The sequence below is a fragment of the Poecilia latipinna genome, unplaced genomic scaffold (assembly GCF_001443285.1).
Source record: "Poecilia latipinna isolate Pla-1442-1.1 unplaced genomic scaffold, P_latipinna-1.0 Scaffold402, whole genome shotgun sequence".
NCBI lineage: Eukaryota > Metazoa > Chordata > Actinopteri > Cyprinodontiformes > Poeciliidae > Poecilia > Poecilia latipinna.
In genome coordinates this window covers 105,347-119,234 of record NW_015113018.1, presented here as the reverse complement: position 1 = coordinate 119,234, position 13,888 = coordinate 105,347, and the positions used below count along the sequence as shown (strand labels likewise).

Below are 13,888 nucleotides of genomic sequence, written 5' to 3'. Positions count from 1 at the left end.
CTCATCAGAGCATTCCTCACTTTTCCTGGATTTATATAACTCAAATCTGCATTAATCTGCGCCGACAAGCAAAATATGACGTTTCTGCAAATGCAAATATAGACTAGAGAGAAAAAGAGACATAATTTTCATGCCTGGAAACAACACATTCTTCTAAATCAGTACTATCCTCTTTAAAGTCCCTGGCCTCTGGTGCTTTTTTCTTTCCCACACTACTTTTGCATGCATTAGCATTTCTTTACGCCTCATGAGCAGAGAACCTCCAGAGTGAACAGATGTATCAGTTTTACAAAAACAGGAAATCGTCTCTTGTTGCTTTGAACTCTCACAGACTATTTCATCACCTTCTCCTTTAGTTCTGCATTTTTGCAGTAATAAACTCAACTGACTTGATACAGAATGAACCAACAGACACACTCAAACTTATGGACATATATAAGTAAAGTAGCTATATATGGAGTTTAAATAAGGATTAAGGGGGAAAAGGTTTGAGAGGTATCAATACTTGTTGTGCAAGCGGACATCTAACCATGCTGACATTTAATATGCGGGCAACAATTACTGGACGACAACACAGAGTGGCGACTTTGGGGTGCAGAGTGCAGCATGAGCCACAGACCGCCCATTGATGTAACACAACTACTCCAGATGTTATTCTGATTTGGAACAACAAGTCCAACTCGCAGCACTGAGCCCACATCTGCACACGGTCAGGCTTTTCTCCTGTTATGTTTTAGCCTTACTTTGCTAACGATTGACTACTTTGTCCTTCAAATTAGACGGCTCCCGTGTTTGATTTTCTAGTCTTAGTTTATGTTCGCTATTTTACCGTAAGTGAATGTTTGCTTTCGGAATAGGAGGGATTATTCAAGCTTGCGGTCAAAAGCCGAGGTTTGCGCGGTTAAAAGGTTTTTTTTTTTCTTCTTCTTTTTTTTTCTCTGAGCGCAGCTGTTCGGTCGAGCTGTCATGTTTTACTGAGGACGTGGTTAAAAACACAGCAGTGTAATGAAAACTTAGGGGTTTCCTTTGTTACAGCCACAGATGGGCAGAATACCCAGAAATGAGCTGCTCAAGTAAGATGAAGCAAAAGTACAACGTAAGCGTCAAACAGAAGTTTGCACAAATCTCTGATATTGTTTTAGTTGAAAAGTTGACTCATGATCTTCATCAAAAGTCAGACAAATTCTGGAGGATCTGGGACCCAGTACAATCTTTCTTACAGAGACTTTAATCTTTATTTATTTTATTAATTTACTTGTTTTTTTTTATTTCTTTACATTTAATATATCGTTCACTTGGCTGTCTGGGAGCTTTGACTATGTAGAATGTTGCCTGGGAATGTATGTTTGTACTTTGTGTATGTGGGCTGTATGTATGTTTTTTTTTTTTTTTAATTTTATTCTATTTTGACACTGCTGTGCTCCTTGTTTATTTGGGGTGGGTTGTTTTTGTTCACTTTTGTTGATTACATATAGTAAAAAAAAAACAATAAACAAATATTTAAAAAAAACCCCCAAAAAAACAGAAGTTTGGAAAAAAAAGAAAGAAAAATGAAGATGTAACTAATCATATTTAAAAATGATTAAATCAGATAGAGAAAAATGTAAATTCTGCTATTTATAAAAAATAATTATTGCAAATAAATAGCTTGTCCCAATTACTTGTCAATAATAATTTTTAAAATAAATACCTTTATTAGTGTTTGGTTAAAACAAGATTGCTCAGTTACTCATGCTGGGTTGAATGTCCAGAAATTAAACAATACTTCACAAATTTCATACTTGATCAAAAGTAGAAAGTAAGATTCACTGGAATGTATGTACTTGTTCAGTTGCTTGTCTTGCAACTTGAGCTTGGTGAAAACATTGGTTTCTGTTACTGGACTCTACCACCATCACCCTCAAACCACAGCAATATTTTTTTTATGACAAAATGTTATTTTATTATGTTACTGAAAATAATTAAAAGCAATTATTTTTTGTAGCACAAATCTCTAAAATAGATAAATATTTTCAAACAGACTTCAGACAGACTGCCACATTTCTATGTATTTTGTTGCCCCTAGATGTCTGTTGAACTCTCCCCTGTGAGTGAACCAGATGGGAACAAAGAAACCACTCAGGATTTCACACTGGGAGGGAATAAACCTTTACACCGCTTCCTAAGGTGTCAACCCAAGGTCGTTGGAGTAAGGAGAACACACACACACCTACACACACACACACACACACACACACACACGCACACTCCTACACACACACACAGACACACACACACACACTTCAGATTATTTATTGGTAAAAGATGGTTGAAAGAGTCATTCTTAATTTCTTCTAGACGGTTATGCTGGTCATCGGGTCATCCTCGGTGATTGTTGCCATCGCCACCTACTCAGACGTCTACATTCTCCACATGTGGATGGTCATCCCTCCAGAGATTTTCATGGGAATATTGGTTGGTAGCTTTCTAAAAATGACCTTGTTCTGAAGAAGCTGTAAGCATCGGGTTTTACACTTGACTAATTGTCTCTCACGCCTCTTACAGCTCACCATCTGTGGGATTTTATATATTGTGACACAGCACAGACCCACCAAGAAAACTGTAAGTTTTCCTAAATTACCAGCGGATGTAGCTGAGCCTCCTTGTTAGGGAAGTTTGCACTAGGTGTTTTTGTTACCTTGTTCATCATCTCTGTGCTCAGGTAACCATATCATTTGCTCTCAGCATTGTGTCGACGCTCGGGGGGTTTTGGACAATTTTCGTCATGCTCATTAACTTCCACATCTACTATGGATACAGTGGTGATGAACATGAACACAGCAATGACACCGACATTGCCAATGAAATACCATGGACATCTCATATAGAAGTAATTATTGTTTCAAAAATGTCTTTTTGCTTGTTTGTTGTTGTAAAATGTCAGCTCCCAACCTGATTATAATTTATTGTCTGTTATTTAGCATTGTGTCTTTTAGGACAGTTGTAGATGTTTATGTCCAAAGGTTTAGCTTTGTGGCTCTTTAAAACAAAGCCCAAACAAAAATTGTGTGTATGATTAAATAATTGCCTTGGATAAACGTCAGGCTCCATCAAAATGTCTCTGTTGTCGATTTTACCGTTATTTAAGAATTAATGTGGTTTTTTGGGGGGGTTTTTTGTATTTTTGAGTGTTTCGTTTTGTTTTTTTAGGTTATGGGACTGACCTTGGAGGTAGTCTTTTTGTTGTACAGCTTCGTTGGTACAATTATCTTCATCACCATGTCAGTGCTGGCAGGAGCTGCCCTCCGTTCAACAAAAACTCAGGTACAACAACTCAGATGGAGCTTTAATAGCTCTGTAAACAAATTAAATGAAGTGCACCGTAATGCTGCTCCACTGCATTCTGTGCTGCTGCTGATCGTCTTTGTTTTGTCTCTTTTAACTGTCTTGGCTTTCATTTCATGGCTGTTAGGGATTTTGCCGAGGTGCGAGTGTGTGTTGATCACTAGCGCACAAAACAACTCAAATCTTGTATTTCACTTCATTTTAGCTATTTTCCACTGAGTCTCTTCAAAATATATATTTTAGAGATTTTAGAAAGAGCTATAACAACTTTATAATCCTTCCCTAAGATATACTGGAATCTGCAAAATCTGAGTATTTTAGGTGTTTGTGTTACTGGCTTTCATTTATATTTTTATTATTTATTTTTTTTTTTGTCATTGTCATTATGTTCAGGTTTATTTCTTAGAATTCACTTTCTTTTTGTGTCATGTGTTTTTTTTTTTTCTTAGGCTCCTACGTCTATGTTTCTGAACTCTGATTATATTTTTTCCATTTAAATAATTTGGTGTTTCAGGTTTAATAAGTAGTTTATAGGAAGGAATTTGTTTAGCATTTTGATATTAATCATAATTTTTTTAGTGCCCATTTTTACTGAAGCATAAATACAATTTAGGTTGATTAAAATTGTAGGTTTTTGATTGCAATAACTTCCAGTTCCCAGTTGTTTTGTTATGATCCCTAAATAAACTTTAACCATTGTAAACTGATCAAATATTTTTTTGCCTCTATAAAAGTGTGGTGTAGTTGGTTTAAAGGCTGAAAAAAATTCATCCTTCAGACAGATTTTATTTGGAGATTAAGCATTATAATCAGATTATGATATAATACTTCATCACTGATTGAGAAGCGTCTGTCTTACTGAAAACATAGGTACAACATTCATTATTAAATCCAGCATTCTTTGTCTTCTGTTTAGGCCATTGTGGTGATGACGGCGACGGCAGCTGAAGCACCAGTTGAATGAAAAGTGAAGAAGGTCCAAACTTTCGCAGCTCAAGCAGCAGCACAAAGAATCTCTCATTTATTAACAGATGTTCAAATATTGGCCTTCCTCTGTGACCGTAGAGAACACAATGCAAATAATCCAACTAATGTGTGGTGTGGCCAGTCCTGTGTCTTACTGCCAGAAATTGTAAGCCAGCGTCATCAAAGTGAAAACACTGAGCTTTGCCGCTCAGCAGTGGTAGCAAGCTGCTGCCCCTAGCTGCAGCCTGGAGTTCATCTTATTTTTGCGTCATCTGAACCAGCTAAACCAGTGAGTGCAACAGTCAAACTGTGTGGACATTGCCAGCACTGCGAGCAAGACACAGAAAAACGCATAGCACTTATTAGTTCCAAGTGGTAACAACTTAATCTGTAATTCATAGATTATTTAGAAATAATACATCAGCTACGGTGACTATTTATTAGTATTGTTTCGCTCTCCTGTTTAGTAATCTGATTTGTTTCAAGATTTTATGCTGCGTCTATGAAAATGTTCAAGATCCTGAGATGCTATGTGAAATGAAAAGGAGTCATGTGTTCATGCTCCCCTGTCTCTTCGAAACCCTCAGATTGTGAGGCCGTACTTTTAGAAGCCACATAAGAAGTTCAGTTTGCAGTGTTATCCTCATTGTACCAGAGTGTACCTCTGATTAACTATACAAAAATGCAAACAAGCACTTATCGTTGCAACCACATGTTTCCAATGACGCAACATAATTAAAAAAAAAAAAAAAAAAAAACTGGTATAAGTGGCTACTAACCTCAGATGTTACAACGCACTACAACTTTCACAAAAGCTGACACAGGCAAGAAAGATAACCAAACTGATTTGGTAATATTTCTTGGGAAATGGGCACTAATACCGCTGCATACAAATATTTTCTTCAGAAATACTTGTTCCCAATGTCAATGGAACTTCAACCTGATATTTAGTGTCAAGTTGCCGTACCTGATTCTGGCAATGGGCATGAGTTATGTTCAGATCTATAACTCCAAAGTCAACAACTTTAAGCTTACTTCTTCATAGTAGTCATTACAATGCAACCGACATATTTTTGCGACCCGATGTTCTAGTTGCTAAGTAAACACATTCCCACGTCAAAAAGGGTCATCATTTTATTGACAGTTCAGGACTTGAATGATGTGTTCTGTAAAGAAATTATAAAAAGTCCTATAACTACACAAGCTCACATATTCAGTGAACGGCATAGAATACAAGTAGAGTGGGAAGTATGAGGTCTATAACAATGGAAGGAAATAAAGTTGCAGAAAGAAAACCAGGCAGGCCTAGGCAGGTAGACTATTACTCCATTAAAGCTGCTAATAGTTCCAATAAATGCTTTCCAAAATAATTTCATTGTGAAGTTAATCATGTGTTTCTTTAATTTGAATGTTAAATTATCCTTAGCAGAAGGATAGGACAACAAATCCCCTCCTCCTCCCCCAAAAAACTAATACATCTACATTTTTTTATTTTATTTTATTTTTCATAAGCGGAATGCCTCAAAGTAGGATAAAATGTCAGCGGGGTATTGTTGACATTGTGATCATTTGTAGCAACATTATCATTTTACATATATGTGAGGTGTTTTTTATTTAAACTTCCAACAATAAAAAAAAAGTAAATTCCACAAGTTAACTTTGAAGAAACCCATTATAATAAACTTGGCATAAACAAGACAGAACACTCTGGAACCTCTGGACTGACTCTTTTGTTTCTTTAGGTGAAGTTTCACAGCAAACCAGCAGCACAAATGTAGAGACATGCACCCTTCTGGACTAACAGAAACAGATTGCATAAAAAGAATTCATCACATATTTCACATATTGACTAATAGCTCAACGTAGAACTCCTAGGAATAGATTTGTAATTTCAAGATTATAGCTACCACCATATCTCTTCTATGGAGCTTTTCTAGGCACATCCCACTGGGAGGAGACCCCAGGACACACAAAGAGCTCATTTGGACTCACCTGTGAAATTCCAAGGTATCCTGGGAATACCTTTGAATTTCCAGGATGTGTCGAAGAAAAGAAGGATGTGTCTTAGAGATTTTAAACCCCCTCTACTTTCTTTAAATGTTTCTTTCAGGAAATCAGAAAAGTGGTCATGTCAATTCTTCTTTGAACTTTCCAGGGGGTCTTTAAAGCTATTCCTCGAGACAATTTTATTTATCCATGTCAGTAACTGATCATGACAGCATAGGTTTCTGCATAAGGCAGATAGAGAACCAGAGGATAAACAGAAGGCTACTGGCAGAAGGCACAGGAATAAACTTGTTTTTAGCAACACTCCCTTCTCCACTCCCTCCCAAAAAATAACACTATCTGAAGTTTTCTTTTTATGTCTTTTTAAGGGAGAAATATCCCAAGACATGAAAACGACTGCAATATGCATCATCTGTCAGTTCATATTCTACACTGACTTGGATGTTGAGCTAATAAGCATCACCTTGTTTGTGCTAAATTAACATTGTCTGTTTATTAACATTATTAACATCTTTTATATGGATTCAGCTGCATAAATACAAACATCTGTGTGACAATATAAAATAAAATGCTAAAACTGTTTCTTGACTGAGCTGCCATGTCATTTCTTAGATTTTGACGCACTTGCTGTGCAAAAAAAAAAAAAAAAAAAAAACATTCTGGTAACAGCCAAAAAAATTTAGCGAAGTGGAAGTGACTTTTATGTTCTCGATGACTGGGGAAGTTAGGAACGCTTCGTAGACATATTTTGTTATCTCGTGAGAACAATGAAGTCTTCAACACACTCCAGGCACAAACATTGCCGCTGAATTGTGGCTTTAGTTCGAAGCAGGAAAATAAAAAATCTGAAGCTGCCAAATTCCCAGCATCTGAAGGTTCTACATGTAACGGCTAATAACATCTATCTGCAGTTTCATGTCAGGTAACAAATGCTGACATCAATTTTTATTGATGTCAGCGGACTTCAAAGGAAAATAGCTGCCAAAAATAATTGTAGAAGTAGAAATATAAATTAAAAATGTAACAGGACAGATTTGTTCTTCATCAGCTGCTGGGGAAGATCATGATGAAAAGTGGCTAAAGATGCCTCTGCTGCTAGATTTTTACACTGGATTCCAAAGAATGCCACAAACTGAGAAACGTGAGGTTTGCAAAACCTTCAAAAGCTGACAGGAGTCCATCATCCACAAATAAGCTATCAATTTTCCTTCTTAACATTCTAATGTACTATAAAAATGCTAATCAATTCCAGTTTTGTGACATTTAGTTGTTGTTTATGACAGAGGACTTTTGTAAGTCATTTCCCAGGGCAGAACGTTGATGAACACGCATGTGCTCTGTGACACGATATTGGCGTGAGAAGGTCATCGGGCAGCAGGGGCAGGGGAAGGGCCGAACGCCAAGGTGGCTCCGCACATGTCTGTTCAGAGAACCTCTCTGGCTGAAGGAGCGATCACACAAAGAGCACTGGAAAGGCTGGTGATTGGGAGATGACAGATGAGCTGACCTATCTGTTGGCATGCTGGCTGGAAGGGTAGAAGGTATGCAGACAGATACAGTTGATGGCTTTGAGGCTCGATCACAGTCCGGCTCACTCAGAGGTGAGTAAACTGGAGAGGAGCTGCTCTGAGTTTCAAGCTCTTTAGGTTTGGGAACCTCCGTCATGCTAATGTTTAGTGTAATGCAATCTTCTGTTTGGGATGGTTTTATATCAAACGGGTTTCCTTGTTGGATGTCTCTCTGTCCATCAGCCTCATCTAACGTCTCAGCTCTGGCTACAGAGGAATCCTGATTTGCTTGTGCATCAGCTGTATCCATGCCAACAAACTGCTTTACCTCTTTGTCATGCCCATGCTGACAGGGCACAGGTAGCTCATCATGTTTGGTGTTCATATCCGACTGGTCTTCTATCTCTGTAAAAAAGTATTGACTCAGTGATCTTTTAGCTGAAAAAGGAGCATTAACTTCACCGCCTAACTCATCTGAATCAGGAGACAAAGCAGGCTTTAAGGGTTGGTGATTTGAATCTTGAAGTGATGCGTCTTCACATCGTCCATCCTGATGAGGAAGATGCCAATGATTTGGCTGAGCAGTGCGTCTCGTAGCGCCCGACAACTTGTGGTCAATGGGTGCTGTTAAAAAGGAACATGGCTCCGCGGTTTCAGGGGATGAATTTTTTCTGCTTTCCAGCACTTTGCCACATGCGGTAGCAGAGAAATGCATTGATGCATTCTTGCAGGTGTCATTGAATTTAAATAAATGTCCATTGTTGCTGCTGTAATCCTTGTCCACCTTGTGGCCAGTAGCACAGCTGGTGTGCCTTATAGTGCTTCTGGGATCCTGACTTTGTTCTCCATTTTGATCTTTGCACTGAGTGGTAATTGCTTCAACAGTGTTGTCATCGCCTATGTCTAATGAGAGTGAGAAGTGGGCGATTTTGGAGGGAGGCTGGACAAAAGACTCAGATGCTTGATTGTGAGGCCACACAGAGACTTTTGACTGATGCAGGACAGCCGCTCTGCTACTGTGACAAATGACAGGCACCGCCTCAGAGCATGGGGGTGACGATGATGACGGAGAGGAAGAGCATCTCTTTCTTTCCTTAGATTTACTGAGTAAGTCTTCCTCTGGGGTTCTCTGTCTCATGTCTGGTTTTACAAAGTTTAGCGAATGATGCACATCTACCCCGGATGAGTCATGCATCTGAGCTTTGTCATCCTTGGACCTCAGCGATTCCCATTGGGTGAGCGACGTTACCTGTCTGTAGTCACCTGCGTCGTCTGTGTCAGTGCTTTCAAGGATACTGAGAGTATTTAAATCATTTAAAGAAGCTAAACCAGTTCTTGTGTGACCATTTACGTAATGATTTTTTATTTTTCCCTCATCATTTTCAGGACAGGCATTGGCGCTTCCTGAAGCGATCCGGGGTTCTTGAAACATCTCATTAAGTAACGGCTGTCTAGTTGTTTCATGGCTTTGAAAATGATATGTTGTGGTTGATGACGGAAGGTGTTTGAAGGTCTCAAAGTCAATTTTGTAAGAATCTTCTGCCTCTTTAAATGAGTACATTTCAACCATAACTGGCGCATTTTTATCATCCGTAGCATTCCCTTGGATCTGCAGCCAGTTAGCTCTCAGAGCATCCTGCAGTTCTTTCATCTGCATTTGGCAGGCGGCAGAGAGCAGTCTGTAATATTCCTGTTTGCTGAGAGGGTGCGGAAGAACCCCGGTGTAAATGTAGTCCAAAAGGGACGGCAGCACAGAGTCCGGGAGACTTGGATCGTGTAGCTCCACCAGGACACCAGATGAGGACAGGATGGATGCCAACACTGGGCTGGAGGCTGCCAGGATACACCTTGCAGAGCAAAGAGTCAAGCTTAGCTTAGTGCTGTAAAGAAGTATTTGCCCCTATCTAGCTTTGCATTTTTACCACAAAGTGTTTGAATATATTTAAAATAATTTACAGATCATCAAACAACTTTTAAAATGACACAGAGACCCTGATTAAATACAAAAAGCCATTTTAACAACCATTCACTAAGGGCCTAGAAGAATTAGAAGTGCTCCTTGTTAAATCATGGATTAGTTATGAAAAGTCATGTTTTAGGAAATTTACAAGTCAAGAAAAATGCCTAATTATAACCAGACAAGTAGAAGTGACAGTCTCTCTGTTCAGTAACAAGATGCTGCATATATTGTGTAAATCTGTTGTGGAAAATATCATCTCTTCTGCCATCATCTGTTTGGGTAGCAGCATCAGAGCCCGGATTTATAAAGGCTGATAAAAAGAAAAAAAAAGGCTGTTTCTGCTCCAGGGGCTACTCTGCAACATCTGGGGATTATTGTGCACAAGAGTCTTCATTAAATTAAAAAAAGTTATGGACAACCCTGAGCATCCTTTTCATGAGACTGCTATAAAACCAAAGGGTGTCAGTCAGATGAAGAGCTTTGGCTACAGATTACAGATTACAGATCCTTTCTTCCCAAAGCTATCATCGTCTACAGCAACTCTTGAAGAAAATTGTATGCGTAACAACAAAAAGTGATTTCTGGGATTAAAAAAGTTTATTTTAACTAGTATTCTGGAAATAAATCAAACAATCAATTAAATAGAGTCTCTGCAGGAACATAAAGTAGACAAAAACATCTAAAAACCAACATATTACTCTCTACTCCATCTAAAGTAATTTTAAAATGAAAAAGAAACACCGTCCTAGAGACCTAGACGTCTGTAAAGATTTTTTTAAGGCGTCTTTAATTTTTTTTTAAATTTGGCTGAAAGACAAAAAAAAAAAAAAGATGAGTGGGACAAAATTCCTCCAATGTGAAGCAAAAGTCCCAAATCTCACTGTTACAAATGCTTCATATTTATAAAAAGTAATGCCATAAATTGTTATTGCTGCCAATGGTGGCATAAGCAGTTATTAAGCTCAGAGAGGTGTAAAAACTGTTTTGTTTTCTTCCTAATGTAATTGGTGTGATGATCTGAAACATTAACAAAAAAATCTAAAACAAATCTCTATGGGGCGTTTACTCCTTCATAACCACTCGACAGACATCTCTGAATATTTTTTGTCCTTTTGAAAATATTGCTGTATATTTGTATAATAATACGATGCTGACCTGTGTGCATGGTAAAGCTGATCTGAGTTCTGCCCCTGCCTGAGTACACAGTCACAGAATATGCCTCGATCCCTCTGATGGTTCAGATATGCCAGCAGTGATGCTGCATGGGTGACGTCCTGCGGAGACGATGTCGCCTGAAGAACAGGTATGAAGATAAACAGATTTCAGTGTCATCACTATATTGATAATAAGAGAAAATCATTATCATTGCAGCTGTGTAGAGTCAACAAATCAGCATATTGTTAGGTGTAAATTGTTGTTTCAACAATAATAATAAAAATAATACAATGAAAACTGTAAGTATCATTGCTTATCAATATATTTTATATTGTAAGACTATGTCTTCTAGAGCTATGCACCTGAAAATGAATGTGATGGGTAATCTGAAAACCTACAGCTCCAGAAGTTAAAAAATAAAGGGAAAGATTAATGTTTCAGTGAGCAATAATGTCGGTCAAGAGTTGGTGCATAATATTATCTGAAAAAAATGTAGTTAGAAGATACGGAAAAATACCAGTGGCTCAGTAGAAGTGAGATATGCCACCAAATGATTCTTATTTGCAAGTCATAGAAATCAATGAATGAGCTATGAAAATCGTCAGGCAGCAAATTTAGATCTTTTAAAAGTAAAAAAGTAACATAAAACCATGTAGAAAGGGGAAACTTGTATGAGAAATCGATTTTTAACAGTACATTAATTAGTGCTCTAATTTTCTCTAATAACTTGTGTGAATAAAAGCGATATCAGTGCTTAAACAGTTTGTTACTCATTCTTGATAATGAAGTCCGACTCTCAGCAAATAAGCAAAAATAAGCAGGTGGAGAGTAATCTAAACTTAAAAAAATAACCACATTAAATAAAAGTGTTATACTCCAGTGTTATGCAAACCAAAGCTTTCATAACTTTTACAAGAAACATATTAGTGAAGACCTGGTAAGCACTTTAGACTGGGTAAAAGTGAATATGAAAATTAAAAACCCTTACCTTCATAATATACCGAAGACGGACAACAATCACTGTCTGCCCTGCTTTCAGTTAAAGTGGGGAAAGAGTCTTCATTGTGGATATATAGTCCCACCGTACTTTATCTGCACTGGGTCTCATGTGGAAAACAATCACACGCTTTTCATATTGGGGTGAGCCATGACGTGGATGCTCAGGTGCTTATAAGGAGCGCTGGCCTGTGATGTCAAGCTCTCCATGTCCTGTTATAGAGAGGGGCTGACACCAGACACAGAACTGGAGCAAGTAGAACCAGCACTCCTGCCTGCACCACAAAAACACTGCAGGAAGCCCTTTTTATTTAAAAGATACAGACATATGGTGGCTCATTGGGGTCATTTCTGTCTATGTTTGAATCATGGTGCACAAAAAAGAGCTCAAACTCAAAAATATTGCACCTGGTTGTGTTGGATCGAGGTCAAAGGTGAGCCATAGAATAATAGCCTGTGATTATTATTATTATTTTTTTAGTATTTGTTGCAAAGAGATTTGAAGATCAAAGCTACTTATTTCAGAGTCTTTCCTAAGATCTTACTCTGCATTATGCAAGTTCGGCCACCTTAGATAGCGCTGATGATTCTCAGGATGATTTCTATCTAGTTCACTTCTGCACACAGAAGCTTCTCCAGTGTCACGAGCCGGTTTCCCTTCAGCTGACGTTTTTGTTGACAACCCCATACAAAGCCATTTCTCCACCCTTTGACCACGTGCTCGTCACGGCTTTTAATCCCTCCACCGCTCTAACGTTACAGCCACACCTCCTGCCCGCCACAGGCCTGCAGTGCATTTTCCCTGACAACTGTGCAATGGAAATACTACTGCAGTACACTGAGCTGCGCTGCATTGTGACACATCTAAATGGTGCGTTTTGTGGCTCACGTAGATGAGATAGTACGACATATTTACCGGCATATGAAATATGCATCAAGTGATGATGTTGCCTGTTTAATGTGCAATAAGTCGATGAAACTAATGAAGCAAAATCGGTTGGAATTTTGATCCAGCAGCTTGATGACAATGAAATACAGAGACACATTGCAGAAAACTTAATTGTATATTTTTGTTTGCGGATGCAAAACATTACTGCCTGCTGGTTTTAGGATTAGATAGAAACAGCTCTTGGTTAATTCTAATTCTCAATCATCAGACTGATCAGCTATAATAGTTTGCATTTCACCTTGTTAGCCAGTTAAACACCTATGGATGATTTAAAAGATCCGTTTTTTGTTCTCATTTTAAACTATCTCTGTTTTCAGCTGGATTATTTAGAGGCTCACAGTGGATGTTTTGTTAATTATTTTAATTGTTCATATTGCAAAGCATGCAAGAGAAACGTAAAAACAAACAAACAAAAAGTTGGGATTGCAGTTATTTAAAATCAAAATGCAAATGTACTTTTCAGGACACATTTAATAATGATGATCATCAAAGTATTTCAGAACGAGAAATGTTCAATCTATTTCAGAAAAAGAAAAAAATAACTAAAGCTTATATCATACACATTTCTCCTCTACAACATAAAATGATTAAACAATTTCAGCAACAATCTTCCCTTTTTGCATGAAAATGTTTCATATTTTCATACAATGAGGGAATCAACATCAGAGAAAAAAAGCTTTAGAAGATAAAAACGAGAGAAAATAAATAGAAAACCGATTGCAATCTGAGATAAAAACACAATAACATTACCAAGAAAATATACACAATGTTACATTACTTAAAATAGATTTAAGTTGAAAAGTATCAAATAACTAGAACAGCAAGTTGATTGCAATTAAAGGATCAGCTCCTCCAAAGAAATGCATTCAAGTAGTTGGCAATTTGCCTCGGAGCAATTTGCTGCGGTGTGGTTTGATCAACAGCAGATCATGTGAGACATCCTACAAGCCTGTAAGTTACAAGCCAAGGCTGAGACTTTCACATTCTCCGAGAAGGCCTTTGAGTACAGCTACTTATTTAGCA

The 13,888-nt window shown here is 37.9% G+C and overlaps 2 protein-coding genes across 2 annotated transcripts; one reads left to right on the top strand and one right to left on the bottom strand.

Annotated features, from left to right (window-relative positions):
* The first annotated feature begins 295 nt into the window (after nucleotides 1-295).
* LOC106950471 (uncharacterized) lies at nucleotides 296-5,771 on the top strand. Its single transcript, XM_015037351.1, has 7 exons — nucleotides 296-709; nucleotides 2,066-2,188; nucleotides 2,338-2,454; nucleotides 2,545-2,601; nucleotides 2,702-2,869; nucleotides 3,190-3,303; nucleotides 4,241-5,771. The coding sequence occupies exons 2-7, from the start codon at nucleotides 2,066-2,068 to the stop codon at nucleotides 4,286-4,288; spliced, it is 627 nt and encodes a 208-aa protein (XP_014892837.1). The 5' UTR covers nucleotides 296-709; the 3' UTR covers nucleotides 4,289-5,771.
* Nucleotides 5,407-12,064, bottom strand: LOC106950470 (hypermethylated in cancer 2 protein-like). The gene is made up of 3 exons (XM_015037350.1): nucleotides 11,909-12,064; nucleotides 10,921-11,057; nucleotides 5,407-9,652 (listed from the first exon to the last, which is right to left on the bottom strand). The coding sequence occupies exons 1-3, from the start codon at nucleotides 11,912-11,914 to the stop codon at nucleotides 7,561-7,563; spliced, it is 2,235 nt and encodes a 744-aa protein (XP_014892836.1). The 5' UTR covers nucleotides 11,915-12,064; the 3' UTR covers nucleotides 5,407-7,560.
* Nucleotides 12,065-13,888: the final 1,824 nt, after the last annotated feature.

Bases quoted from the DNA above. Each gene is read 5' to 3' on its own strand.
- LOC106950471 (XM_015037351.1), top strand. From the start codon at position 2,066: ATGTCTGTTGAACTCTCCCCTGTGAGTGAACCAGATGGGAACAAAGAA. The intron at 2,455-2,544 runs GTTGGTAGCTTT...CGCCTCTTACAG, and splicing joins AGATTTTCATGGGAATATTG to CTCACCATCTGTGGGATTTT. The intron at 2,602-2,701 runs GTAAGTTTTCCT...CTCTGTGCTCAG, and splicing joins ACAGACCCACCAAGAAAACT to GTAACCATATCATTTGCTCT.
- LOC106950470 (XM_015037350.1), bottom strand. The intron at 9,653-10,920 runs GTCAGCATCGTA...TTGCTCTGCAAG, and splicing joins CAGCTTTACCATGCACACAG to GTGTATCCTGGCAGCCTCCA.